General features: G+C 43.1%; 1 protein-coding gene across 7 annotated transcripts in view; it reads right to left on the bottom strand.

Moving 5' to 3' along the window:
- LOC140483948 (nuclear receptor subfamily 2 group C member 2-like) overlaps positions 1-13,722 on the bottom strand; it is a 226,292-nt gene that overhangs the window by 116,830 nt on the left and 95,740 nt on the right. For all 7 annotated transcript variants that reach the window (XM_072582812.1, XM_072582814.1, XM_072582815.1 and 4 more), the window contains 2 exons: positions 9,989-10,085; positions 3,246-3,430 (listed from right to left, as the gene is read on the bottom strand). In XM_072582812.1, the coding sequence (XP_072438913.1) occupies positions 3,246-3,430; positions 9,989-10,085 (282 nt within the window). The remainder of the gene's footprint in view (positions 1-3,245; positions 3,431-9,988; positions 10,086-13,722) is intronic.

The following is a 13,722-nucleotide window of genomic DNA, read 5'->3' as shown; positions in this document are numbered from 1 at the left end:
CTATCAATCTGGGTGGCAACTTTCAGGGATCTATGCACATGGACACCGAGATATCTCTGCTCATCCACACTACCAAGAATCTTACCATTAGCCCAGCACTCTTTATTCCTATTGCTCCTTCCAAAGTGAATCACCTCACACCTTTCTGCATTAAACTCCATTTGATATCTTTCAGTCCAACTCTGCAATTTACCTATGTCCCACTATAACCTATAACATCCTTCTGGACTGTCCACAACTCCACCAACCTTAGTGTCATTTCCAAGTTTACTAACCCATCCTTCTATGCCCTCATCCAGGTCATTTATAAAAATGACTAACAGCAGAAGCCCCAAAACAGATCCTTGCGGTGCACCACTAGTAACTGAACTCCAGGATGAACATTTCCCATACTTTGGATAGGAACTCTCCACCGGCCCTTTGTTCTACCATAACGTCTATGAATGGGAGTTCATTGTTGTTTTCCTCCTCTTCGGTGAATTTGAAACCGATGAATAGATTGTTGATGAGATGGTCTGTTTCCTTTAACTTTGTGAATTTGATGATGACAAATGTGACTCCCATTTATCCGATCCATAGTTTGGGTTGGATTACGAGGAGGGTTGTGCGTTCCAGTCTTTGTATGGCTGCTTCTGCTGTGAGTCCTACTATGGGTGATTCCGTGGGTGTGCCAGTCATTTGTTAATATGCTTGGCTGTTGAAGGTGAAGTGAATGGTGAGCATAAATCCAGTAGTTTGACTACAATGTCCTTGCTGATGGTATTGTTGGAGATCAGTGTTTTCAGTTCTTCCAGTAGTGCTGTGAGTGTTTCTTTCACCAGTGGTACGTCAAAGGAGGCTGCAATGTCAAAGGAAACCATGATTTCATCATTATTGATTTTAATGTTCCTGAGGTTGTTGAGGAATTCCTGAGCTGAGTGGATGGTGTGGGTTGACCCATTGACAAGATGTTTCACAATCTACTGTAATGTAGTGCAGATTGTGTAGGTGTGCCCCATAGAGAAACTATGTTCTGAGGGGGATGTCTGGTTTATGCACCTTGGGGAGTCCAAAAAAGCGGAGGGGTGTTGGAGCCTTCAGGTTTCATTTTGAGGTAATCCGTCTTGGTTATCTGTCTAGGCTGTTAGAGTTTTTTTATGTTATAAACAATCCTGTTCTCTAACTGTGGTGTGGGGTCGAGCTCCATCTTTTCAGAAGTATGGGTATCTCCAAGTAGCACCTCTGCTTTTTCAATGTAATTTAGTTTGTTCATTGTGGTGTTTCTGCACCCTTTATCCGCTGGTAGGATTATGATGTCTTTAATCTCTCCTTAGTCCTTCAAGGTCTTTTCTTTCTGACATGTTGTAGTTGTTCAATTCACTTCTTCGGTTAAAACAGGGGACTATAGTTGGATGGCCTGTTGTGTTTTGTCCACGAGTCCATTAAATTTCAGTGTTGATTTGAGATCAGCTAGGAAGTCAGTTTTCTTGGCATTTCTGTAGTTATAATTGAGTCTGCATAACAGGCTTTCTCGATTTCTTTTAATGGGCTGTTGGACAGATTTCTTATCCACGTGGCTGGTTTGAGCATGTTCTTATTGTGAATTGATGTGGTGAGTTTCTCCTGTAGTGTCAATTTCTTCATGGTTCTGGCCATGTAGTATTGGGTGCTGATGGCCTGTTGCAGGGTTGCAGTCCACTGTTGGTCAGTCGTGTTCAGGGACCGTGATCTTTTGCGCGCAACTTCCCATTCATATTTGTGGAGGTGGTCACGGGCATCGTTGATCACCAGTCACCGTTTTGTTCTGCAGTTTTTCTTGCCTGTGGGTTGTTGAGTGGTGATCTGTACCTAACGCTGCGTGTAAGTACCTGGTTCTTGAGGCATTCATGGACGAAATAGAGTTGTTCACAGGTGGAGCTCATTTGATTGGTAAAGGATTCCCATCATTGGACCAGTTTGAACTTGTTATGTCCATAGTTTCTTAAGGCTCTTGTGAAGATTCATAGTTTGAGTTGTGGATGTGATCGTAGGCTTGCTTGCCAAGCTGGTGTGTTGTCATGCAAACGTTTTGTCACTATGCTAGACAACAACCTCAGTGTGACTTCCATGAAGCATTCTTGTTTTACTCCGCTTGATATTTATAAATATTGGCGAGTTAACCCACAACCACATCCACAACACAAGCTACAAATCTTCATAAGAAACTTAATAAATTACATTTACTTTGTATAGGTGAAATCAAGTGAAAATGGTAAAACAGAAAAATGGAGAAAGGAAATAATATTTTATTGTATTTATGGTGCAACATTAATTTTCCCCTGAGAGGATGATACTCCATATTTGAAAAAACGATTAAAGGCCAGAGGATTGTTCATCAATAATGATCAATTATTACATGATTTAACACATTACAGAAAGCGCCAGCTCAACATTTTTCAGCAATTTAATAGTGTGAGATTAGCAGGCAAATACCCAAATTCACATCACTAAAGATACTTCAATACTAACTCTATCATGAGGCCTGCAACAAGGTGCCTGCAAAAGAGCAGGTATGACTACATCAACTTCACGATTTCCATAGTTCACCATAGACCTGCAGATGGCAACAGAAGTTGCTGCCAGATTTATGATAACACTGATGTGGACAACTTCACTGATATCACAACAAGATTCAGGTTAGTATATTCCTGGTTACAGCTATCTCTGCATACAAGTAAATAATGATCGCTGACTCAGGGACCTCACTATTTCTTCTTCTTTCTGGAGATACTGCCTCTGTGAACTTGCTTAAACATCCATTCTTCACATGCAAACCTAAAAAGTCAGTGCTGACAAAATAGCTGAGTGTAGGAAGTGTTGCAGCCAAAGATCTTGTTACCATCTATGATAAACTTGTACACATTCCAGTAGCAATCATTCTCCCTGGGACACCATAAGTAAATGTGACAGCGGACACTCCTTTCTGAGAGAAAAAACTGTATGGTAAGCTGGTCACTGTACAACAGGTTCTGATTTTCATTTTTACACTGGTGCTTCAGAAACTCAACAACTAATACAGCTTTTACTGAAGCAAGCACTAATAAACTCCAAAAATAATCCCTGATTACCAGAACCAAAACACAGACTGCCATTTTGACTGATTGTGACTCACATCATCAGTTAAAGTGGAAATAGTGATAAGTCATCGTTTTGCTCTTTATTCAGAGAACCCAGACAGGGAGCCATGAGGTTACAGGTAGCTGGCACATTGAGTGTTGGTTGTGTACCGTGTAATCTCATTGGTAGACTGGTCCTCTTGTTGCAGTTCTGTGATATTGATGTCTCCATTATGAAGTGCTTCAATTGCTGTCAAGTCACCCAGGCTCTGTGACTCCTCCTTGCCCTTGCTGAGGTCTGTTAGTGAGGTGATGACATTAGCCAGTGTACTCAAATCACCTTGGCTTGCTTCAGCCTAAAACAAGGAGATACAGAGAAACTGATCATTGTACTCATCTACACACTGTGAGAGGTACCTATGATACCAAGGCACCTTGAGTCAGACAATCTGAGCAGAGTTTACTAACAATCCAGAGGATCACTGCACAACAAAGGAACATTATAGGCTTGCTGAAGAAGAATACACAGTCAATCCTGAAATGAAAACAAGAAAATGCTGGAGATCACAGGGGGTCAGGCAGCAGCCATGGAGAGAATGCAAGTTAGCATTTCAAGTCTCGATGACTCTTCAGAGATGAAGTGAATTGTGGAGGAGACAGCATTTATGCAATAGCTTGGGGGTGGAGTGCAGGGGGAGAAAGGATGATGGTTGTCCAGATTAAATGGTCACAAGTAAGACTGGCAGGACAATGGCGGTGTGGGGGTGGGGTGGTAACAGAAGGTTCACAACTTGAAAGTGTTCAACAGACAGGCCTTTTGGCCTAAACCGGTCCACACCGACCAAAATGTATGTTCACGCTAACCCCATTTCCCTGCACTTGCCCCATGTCCTTCTAATCCTTTCCAAATTGTCCAACTTCTTTTGAAATATTATTAATGTACCCGCTTCAACCACTTTCGGTGGCAGCTCATTCCATATGTGTACCACCCTCTGTGTAAAAAGGGTGTCCCTCAGATTCCCTTTTATTCCTTCCCCTCTAACCTTAAACTGATGCCCTCTAGTCCTTGATTCCCCACTCTGGAATAAAGACTGAGTGCATTCACTCAATCGTGAGAGTGCGTCTCATGATCTTATACACCTCTATAAGGTTACCTCCTCAGTCTCCTACACGCTACAGAAAAAAGTCCTAGCTTGTTCGACTGCTCTCTATAACTCAGACCATTGGGTCCTGGCAACATCCTTGTAAATTTCTTCTGCATTATTCCCAGTTTAATAACAGCCTTCCTATTACAAAGTGACCAAAACTGAATACAATATTCTAAGTGAGGCCCTGTATAACTGCAACATAAATTCCCAACTTCTATACTCAATGCCCTGACTGATGACCAGTGTGCCAAAACCGTTCTTCACTGCCCTGTCTACCTGTGACTCCACTTTCAGAGAACTGTGAACTGGAACTCAAAGGTCCCTCTGTTCCACTAAACTCCTTAAGGTCTTACCATTCACCATGAAACTCCTACCTTGATTTGACTTTCCAAAATGCAAGACCTCACACTTATTTATATTAAACTCCATTTGCCATTTCTCGGCCCACTTCCCCAGGTGATCAACCTTCCTCACTGTACATGGTACTGCCTATTTTAGTATTATCTGCTAACATACCAATCATGCCTTGTACATTCTTATCCAAATCATTAATATAGATAACAAACAGTAAGGGGCCCCAGCACTGACCCCTGAGGCACACCAGGCCTCCAGTCTAACAAACATCCCTCCACCATTACCCTCTGCTTCTGACCATCAAGCCAATTTTGTATCCAATTTGCCAGCTAGCCCTGGATTCCATGCAATCTAACATTCCAGAGCAGTCTACCATGTGGAGCCTTATCAAAAGCATCACTGAAATCCATACAAGTTATGTTTACCGCCCTGCTTTTGTCAACCTTCCTGGTCACTTCATCAAAGAACTCTAACAAATTTGCAAGGCACGATCTTCCACTCTCAAAGTCACGCTGACTACTCCTAATCAAACCCTGTCTTTCTAAATGTATGTACTTAGAACATTTCAAAATCTTCTCAAGTAAATTACAAACACAGATGCTAAAGTGACCTAGTCTATAATTCCCAGGTTTTTCTTTGCAGCCCTTCTTGAATAATGGTACAACATTCGCTACCCTCCAGTCTTCCAGGACCTCACTCATGGCTAATGATGCTGCAAAAATATCAGCCAGTGCCCCTGCAATTTCGTCCCAAACCTCTTTGCAGGGTTCTTGGATATATCTGGTCAGGACCAGAAGTTTTATCCACGTACATAAATTCAAATTCATCCAACACCTCCTCTATTGTGATATGGACTGTCCCCAAGATAGCAGCAGCCTTCATTTTTGCAGCAGTAGCAGCAGTGGTGAGAACGAGGACAGAGGGCTGCCTGGAAGGTAAATTCCTCCTTTAATACCTTATCTCGAGAATAGACAGAGTGCACGCTGATCAGGAACAGACACAGGACTGCTGAGTAAGTGAGGTAATATATTTGGGTAGTTGCTTTACCTGAAACACTACTTAGGCTGTGTCTCCCACTCATCCTCCTCCGCTAACCAAAAAAAAGGTTTGTGCGCTGATTCGGTGAGGTTACTAGTTTTATCGCAAGTCTTTTTCGGAATTCAGAACAGTGGGAATGGATGTTAGGGCAGTTGCATGTTCCTACTGTAGGATGTGAGCAGTAAGGGTCACCACTAGGGTCCTCACTGACTTCATCCTCGGAAACTGTGTTAGGGAACTGGAGCTGGAGCTCGATGAATTTCGGATCATTTGGAAGGCAGAGGGGGTAATAAAGAGGAGTTATAGGGAGGTTGTCTCACCTCAGGTACAGGACAAATGTAGATGGGTTACAGTTTGGGAACGGAAAGGGAACAGGCAGGCAGTGCAGAGATCCCCTGTTACCATTCCGCTCAGGCGGGGAAAGCCAGAGTGGCCAGGTCTTTGGCACTAAGTCTGGCTCTGTGGCTCAGAAGGGAAGCACGGGGCAGAGAATACACAAGTGCTAATGGTAGGAGACTCTATAGTTAGAGGAATGGACAGGAGATCTGTGAACGGGACTCTCGGAAGTTATGCTGCATCCCAGGTGCCACAGTCCGGGAGGTCTCTGATTGAGTCTACAAGATTCTGGGGCGGGGTGGGGGGGAGGGGGGGGAAGAGAGGGTGAGCAGCCAGAAGTCATGGTGAACCCAGAATGACATGGCTAGGAAAAGGGATGAGGATCGAAAGTGATTTCAGGGAGTTAGATTGGAAGCTAAAAAGCAGGATGAGCAGGGTAGTAACCTCAGGATTACTATCAATGCCACGTAATAGTCAGGAGAGGAACAGGCAGTGAGTGCAGCTAAACACATGTCTACAGGGCTGGTGAAGGAGGGAGGGCTTCAGATACGTAGATCATTGGGGTACCTTCTGCAGAAGGTGGGACCAGTACATGAACAACGGACTGCGCTTAAACTGGAGTGGCACCAATGTCCTGCAAGGGAGAAGTGCAAGAGCACCTAGGGAGGGTTTAAACTAGTTTGGCAGGGGGGTGGGAACTATAGATCAGAGGAGAGGGTAGTTGTTGAACAGGCTGAAATAGAATGCAGAGAGTCTGTCAGGAAGGATATACAGGGTAAAAACAATGACTGCAGATGCTGAAAACCAAATACTGGATTAGTGGTGCTGGAAGAGGACAGCAGTTCAGGCAGCATCCAACGAGCAGCGAAATCGACGTTTCGGGAAGGGCTTTTGCCCGAAACGTCGATTTCGCTGCTCGTTGGATGCTGCCTGAACTGCTGTGCTCTTCCAGCACCACTAATCCAGGAAGGATACACAGTTGATAGGGCAAAGGGATGGGTTAAAGTGTGTCTGTTTCAATGCAAGGTGTCAGGAATAAGCATGAAGAACTTAGAGCATGGATCAGTACTTGGAACTACAATGTTGTGGCCATAACAGAAACATGGATTTCACAGGGGTAGGAATGGTTGCTGGACATTAAAGGATTTAGATCTTTGAAAAAGAACAGGGAGGGGGTAAAAGAGGAGGGGAGTAGCATTGCTAATTAGAGAGTCCAACACAGCTGCAGAAAAGGAGCAGCAGAGAGACGGACAGCAGATCTTTGGGAAGATGCAGATTTAACAGAGTTTTTGTTATGGGTGAATTCAACTTCCACTATATTGATTGAAATCTCCTTAGAGCAGATGGTCTGGATGGAACAGATTTTGTCAAGTGTGTCCAGCAACGATTCCTGACTCAAAATGTAGATCGGCCAACTGGAGGGGGAGGTCGTATTAGATTTAGTGTTCGGAAACGACCCAAGCCAGGTGTCAGATCTCTCGGTGGGAGAGTATTTCAGTGATAGTGACCACAACTGCCTCACCTTTGCTGTAGCCACGGAGAGGGATAGGAACAGACATTATGAGAAGGTACTTAATTGGGGGAGGGGAAATTATACTGCTATTAGACAGAAGCTGTGGAGTATAAGATGGGAACAATTGTTCTACGGGAAACTCACAACAGATATATGGAGGCTGTTTAAGGAGCACATGTTGCAAATGTTGGATAACTTTGTCCCACTGAGACAGACAAAGAATGGTAAGGTGTGGATGACAAGAGAAGAGGAGCTTCTCATCAAGAGGAAGAAGGAAGCCTACTTAAGGTCGAGGAAGCAAGGATCTGGCACAGCTTTGGAGGATTACAGGGTAGATAGGAAAGAACTCAAAAATGGACTGAGGAGAGCAAGGAGAGGGCATGGAAAAGCTTTGGTGGGAAGGATTAAGGAAAACCCAAAGGCATTCTACACTTACGTGAGGAATAATACAATTGTCAGGGAGAGGGTAGGGCTGATCACGGATAGCGGAGGGAACTTGTGCCAGGAGTCTGAAGAGGTGGGGAGGCCCTAAATGAGTTTTTTGCTTCAGTATTCACTAGCAAGAGAGATCTTGTTGATAGTGAGAACGCCATGGACAGGTTAACAGGCTTCAACAGACTGATGTTAAGAAAATGGATGTGCTGGAAATTCTGGGAAGCATCAAGACAGATTAGGTCCCCAGGGTCAGACCAGATATATCAAAAGATTTCTACCGGAAGTGAGGAATGAGATTACTGTGCCTCTGGTGAGGATCTTTGCATCTTCACTCTCCACGGGAGTAGTACAGGCTGATTGGAGGGAGGTGAATGTTGTTCCTCAGATCAAGAAAGAGAATAAAGAAATCCCTGGGAATTACAGACCAGTCAGACTTACATCTGTGGTAAGCAAAGTTCTGGAAAGGATTCTCTGAAATAGGATTTACGAGTGTTTAGAAAAACATAGTTTGATTAAAGATAGTCAGCATGGCTTTGTGAAGGAGCAGGTCATGCCTCACAAGCCTTACTGAGTTATTTGAGATGCAACAAGACAAGTTGATGAAGGTCGAGCAGTGGATGTGGCACAAACATTTCAGTCAGGCATTTGATAAGGTTCCCCACAGTAGGCTCATTCAGAAAGTTAGGAGGTATCGGATACGGGGAAATCTGGCTGTCTGAATACAGAATTGGCTGGACAAAAGAAGACAGAGATTGGTAGTGGATGGAAAGTATTCTGTCTAGAGGTTGGTGACCAGTGCTGTCCCGCAGGGATCTTCTCTTGGGCTTCTGCTTTTTACAGTTTTATAAATGACTTGGATGAAGAAGTGGAAGGGTGGGTTCGTAAATTTGCCGATAACACAAAGGTCGATGGTGTTGTAGATGTTGTCGAGGGCTGCTGCAGGCTGCAAAAAGACATTGACAGGATGCAGAGATAGGCCGAGAAGTGGAGTTCTTGAGATCTCTGTTCTGGAGATATGGCTTTGAATTCCACAATGGCAAATGGTGAAATCTGAATTTTAAAACAAAAATCTGGAATTTTAAATAAATGTCTACTGCAAACATGCAATCAGTGCTGATTTTTATAAAAACCTCAGGTTCATTAATGTCCTTCAAGGAGGAAGATCTGTCCACCAGGCAACGAGGAATGGGCAATAAATACTGGCCTCGCCAGTGATGCCCACATCCAATGTCAGAAAAAAAGGTTGCTGATCTCAAACTAATTCTCAATCTTCAAGGCTGGTTTTGTGATGAATTTACATGCCAGGTTTGCTCAATGATAGAACTTGTGACATACTTACGAACCCACCCTTCATCCAAGTTATTCATAAAAACTGTAAAGAGCAGAAGCCCAAGAGAAGATCCCTGCACTGGTCACCAACCTCTAGACAGAATACTTTCCATCCACTACCAATCTCTGTCAAGAGGGTATCTCGATCACTGCACTGTCTGAGATCTCAACTCTACGCAATTTATTCTTCCCCTCTCAATCTCATCCTTTTACCTTTCCAAGCCTGTGGACAATACCTCTCTTCCACTGACAGATTAGTCATATTAGGGAATCCTTGCCTGCTTTTCGAGCTGTACCAAATTATAATAAATGAGTCAAATATAAACTAGTTTGTGTGCTTTGAAAGCCCTCAAAGGGCATCTGGCAGACAGCTCGTCAGTTTTACCAGCCCATCAAAAGTTGACATTGAAACAGATTAATCGTGAAAAGGAGCAAGATAAAGTTGCTCCAACTCCAGTAAGTGCCCAATGATTTTCGGTTACTCAAACATCTGGGATAACATTAATATACAAATGAAAGCCAATGATGCTGTGGAAATACAGTGCGCTGTTGCACTGAAAGGGCACCAGATTCATTCAGGAAAGACACATTGCATGTAACAAACTTTTTTCACCATATCTGAAGAAAGATATGACCTGACAACAAAGTAGGGAGAGTTCTATCTTACACAATATATGTATCAATGTGTCACATAAATCATGCGACAGAATGACTCCTAATTGGAACCTCAATATATTTACCAGACAAAAAGATCTCTATACCTTTGAGTCCACAGCCATTAGGACACCAGCACTGTCTGTCTGTATTAGCGGCTGCTGAATATTCACCAAAGCTCCTGATTCAAACAGGTTAGTCGGGCTGAAAGAAAACAGAAAATAAGACTTCATAACGTGTATAACCTGATAAGAGTTCTCTATTCTACCTCCAAGTCTCACGTAACATCATAGTTAAGAAATATAATCTGACCACAGAAGACCAGTGAGAATGTGATGGATATGATCGCATATATGGATGTTGTTGACAAGAAAGTCTGTAAAATTTCTGGTAAGGTCCAAATAGCAAGATGGGTTCAGAGTGAGTCTTTGTTTGGGGTGGATGACAGGTTATAATGTAAGACATAGTGTGCAGAAAAATGGAGGAACTATCCATATTAGCAGACTACGCCTCCTAGGGATCTGTACTGGGGCCTCATACTTTCACTATATTACTTAAAACTTTTATTTGATATAGAACACAGAAAAAGGCCCTTTAGCCCATCATGTCCAAACCAGTCAAAACCTGTTTTAATTCCATTTTCTTTTTACTTTTGACGTTGTAAGTGCATATTAAGTACTCCTTAAATACTATGAGGGCTTCTGCCTCTCCCACCCTTATTACAGACATTGAGTTCCAGATTCCTACCATCGTCTGGGTGAAAAGGTTTCTCATTACATCTCCTTTAAATCATCTGACCCTTACTTTAGATCAATTGTGATGATGCTGTCACTTTATCAAGCCTTTTTGTCCTGTGTTTTTTGAAGAGAGATTGCAAGGCAGAGATACTGAGCTAGGAGAAAGTGAAGACTGCAGATGCTCAAGAGTCAGAATTATTAAAGCACAGTGCTGGAGCAAGCACAGCACTTCAAGCATCTGAGGAACAAGAGAGCCGATGTTTCGGGTATAATCCTTCTTTAGGACTGAGCTGGCTAGTGCAGATCACTTTAATAAAGAGCATAGGAGGCCTTGGTTTTCTTTTAATGCAGCCCCATGGGTGTAGCCAGCTCTCTCAGATCAGGATTTCTGAGTAGCATCAGAAGTTACCGGGGTCTCAACAGAGTTGGAAGCTTCAGTGAATGTCTCCTAGCTGTTTCTCTATGAATTTTCTCTTGATTTCGTTTTTCTTCCTGACATGGGAGAATCTGTGACTGCATTTTCCTTTTTGCCCAGGAATGTGATTAAGAAATGTTACTACATTAGAACAGTTAATTAGTCGCAGTTACTGTATCTATTATTCTGTTAAGTTTATCTAGATTCCTCTTTCTTCGGTTGTATTTTAACTATAGCGTTTAAATATATTGTGTTTACATTAAACTTGAGTAGTTTGGCCAGTCTGGAACAGGCACTTCACATTTGCTTTTAAAATAAGTTTGGGTCTCGATTACCTTCTTAAAATATTTTGAGGGGTCTGGGCAGCTGTATAACACTCCATCTGATGGTCACTGATCCCTCCATCAAGTGGAAATGTTTTTTCCTGTCTACCTGATCTATGGCCCTCAATTGTTTTTCAAATCACTTGCTGGGATGTGGACATCACTGACTGGCCAGCATTTTTATTGTCAGTCCCTAGTTGCCCCCTTGAGAAAGTGATGGTGAACTGCCTTCTTGAGCCACTGCAGCCCACATGCTTGTAGGTTGACTCACAATGCCCTTAGCAAGGGAATTCCAGGATTCTGACCCAGTGACAATGTAGTAACAGACATATATTTCAAAGTCAGGATGGTCAGTGGCTTGGAGGGAAATTTGCAGGTGGCAGTGTTCCCATGTATCCCCTTGTCCTTCCAGATGGAAGTGCCGATGTGTTTGGAAGATGCTTTCTCAAGTTCGTTGGTGAATTTCTGTAGTGCATCTGGAAGATGCTGCTTCTGGTGAGCATCAGTGGTGAAGAAACTAATACATCTGAATGTCCCCTCTCAATTTCCTCTGCACTAAGGAAAACAACTCCAATGTGTCTAATCACTTTTCTTACCCAGAACTCTTCAGCTCAGGCAAAACTTTGATAAATGCCCTCTGCACTCTATAAGTGGATTCCAGACTGCACACAATACTCTAGCTGAGGCCTCAACAATATTTTATACAATTTCAGCATCACCTCCCTGCTCTTAAACACAATGCTTTGGCTAATAAAGACAAGTATATCATATGCCCTCTTATCGAATTTAACCACGTGGGAAGGTAGTGGAGGCTCGAAATCTTGTAACCTTTTAAAGGTATTTAGCTGAGTATTTCAAACATCATAACATTCAAGTATATGGGACAAGTGCAGGAAATTGGGACTAGTGCACTTTTCGCAGCAGTTATGTCAGTGCAGACTTGGTGGGCCTTTTCTGCAATGTATGAATCTATGAACCTGCCCTGAACTTTATGGCGCTGGTATATATGTACAACAAGGTCCCTCTGATCCTTGGTGCTTCCCTGGGTTCGACCATTCATCATGTATTCTCTTGCCTTGTTTGTCCTGCGCAAATGCATCACCTCACGTTTAGAGTCATAGTATCCTGGAGCACAGAGACTGACCTTGAGCCCAAACATTTCCAAAAAAATCTTTCTATGCAAACCCCAGTTCCCTGCACTTGTCCCATGTCCTTCTAATCCATTCCTATCCACATATTTGTCCAAATTCCTTCGAAATGTTAACGTACCCGACTCAACCACTTCCACTGGCAGCTCATTCTATACACGTACCACGCTCCATGTAAAAATGCTGCCCCTCAGGTTCCCTTTTATTCCAACCTCAAACTCCCTCTAGTCTGCGATTTCCCAACCCTGGGGAAAACACGGAGTGTATTCACCCTATCCATGCCTCTCCTGATCTTATACACCTCTTAAGTTCTGCCCTCAGTCTCCTACACTCTAAAGAAAAAAGTTCTAGCTTGTCCAAGTTCTCCCTATAACTCAAGGCCATTGAGTCTGGGCAACATTCGTGTAAATTTCCTCTGCACTCTTTTTTTGAATAACATCTTTTCTATAACAAGGTGACCAAACTGAACAGAATACTCCAAGTGTGACCTCACCAATGTCCTGTATAACTGCAACATAACTTCCCAACTTCTTTACTCAATGAGGCGAAAGTGAGGACTGCAGATGCTGGAGATTAGAGTCGAGAGTTTGGTGCTGGAAAAGCACAGCAGGTAAGGCAGCATCCGAATAGCAGAAAAATCGACGTTTCCCATTTCCTGATGAAGGGCTTTTGCCCGAAACGTCGATTTTCCTGTTCCTCGGATGCTGCCTGACCTGCTGTGCTTTTCCAGCACTACTCTCTCTACTTCTTTACTCAATGCCCTGACTGATGAAGGCCAGTGTGCAAAAAGCCTTCTTCCTGTCACTCCACCTTCTGAACTATGAACCTGAGCTTCGAGATCCTCTGTTTCAATGCACTCCTTAAGGCCCTATCATTCACCATGAAACTCCAACTTTGATTTGACTTTCCAAAATGCAAGGCCTCACACTTAGCTATATTAAACTTATAGAACATGCAGTACAGGCCTTTCAGCCCTCCATGTTGCACAGACCTGCAAAACCAATCTGAAGCCCATCTAACTTACATTATTCCACTTTCATCCTTATGTCTATCCAATGACCACTTAAATGCCCTTAAAGTTGGCGAGTTGCAGGCAGGCCATTCCACGCTTCTACTACTCTCGGAGTAAAGAAACTACCTCTGACATCTATCCTCTATCTATCACTCAGAGAAAGGGAGGACTGCAGATGCTGGAGATCAGAGCTTTAAATTGAGGAG

This window comes from Chiloscyllium punctatum, chromosome 12, assembly GCF_047496795.1.
Source record: "Chiloscyllium punctatum isolate Juve2018m chromosome 12, sChiPun1.3, whole genome shotgun sequence".
NCBI classification, from domain to species: Eukaryota; Metazoa; Chordata; class Chondrichthyes; order Orectolobiformes; family Hemiscylliidae; genus Chiloscyllium; species Chiloscyllium punctatum.
Note: the sequence above shows the minus strand (reverse complement) of the source record. Positions and strands in the feature narration are given on the sequence as shown.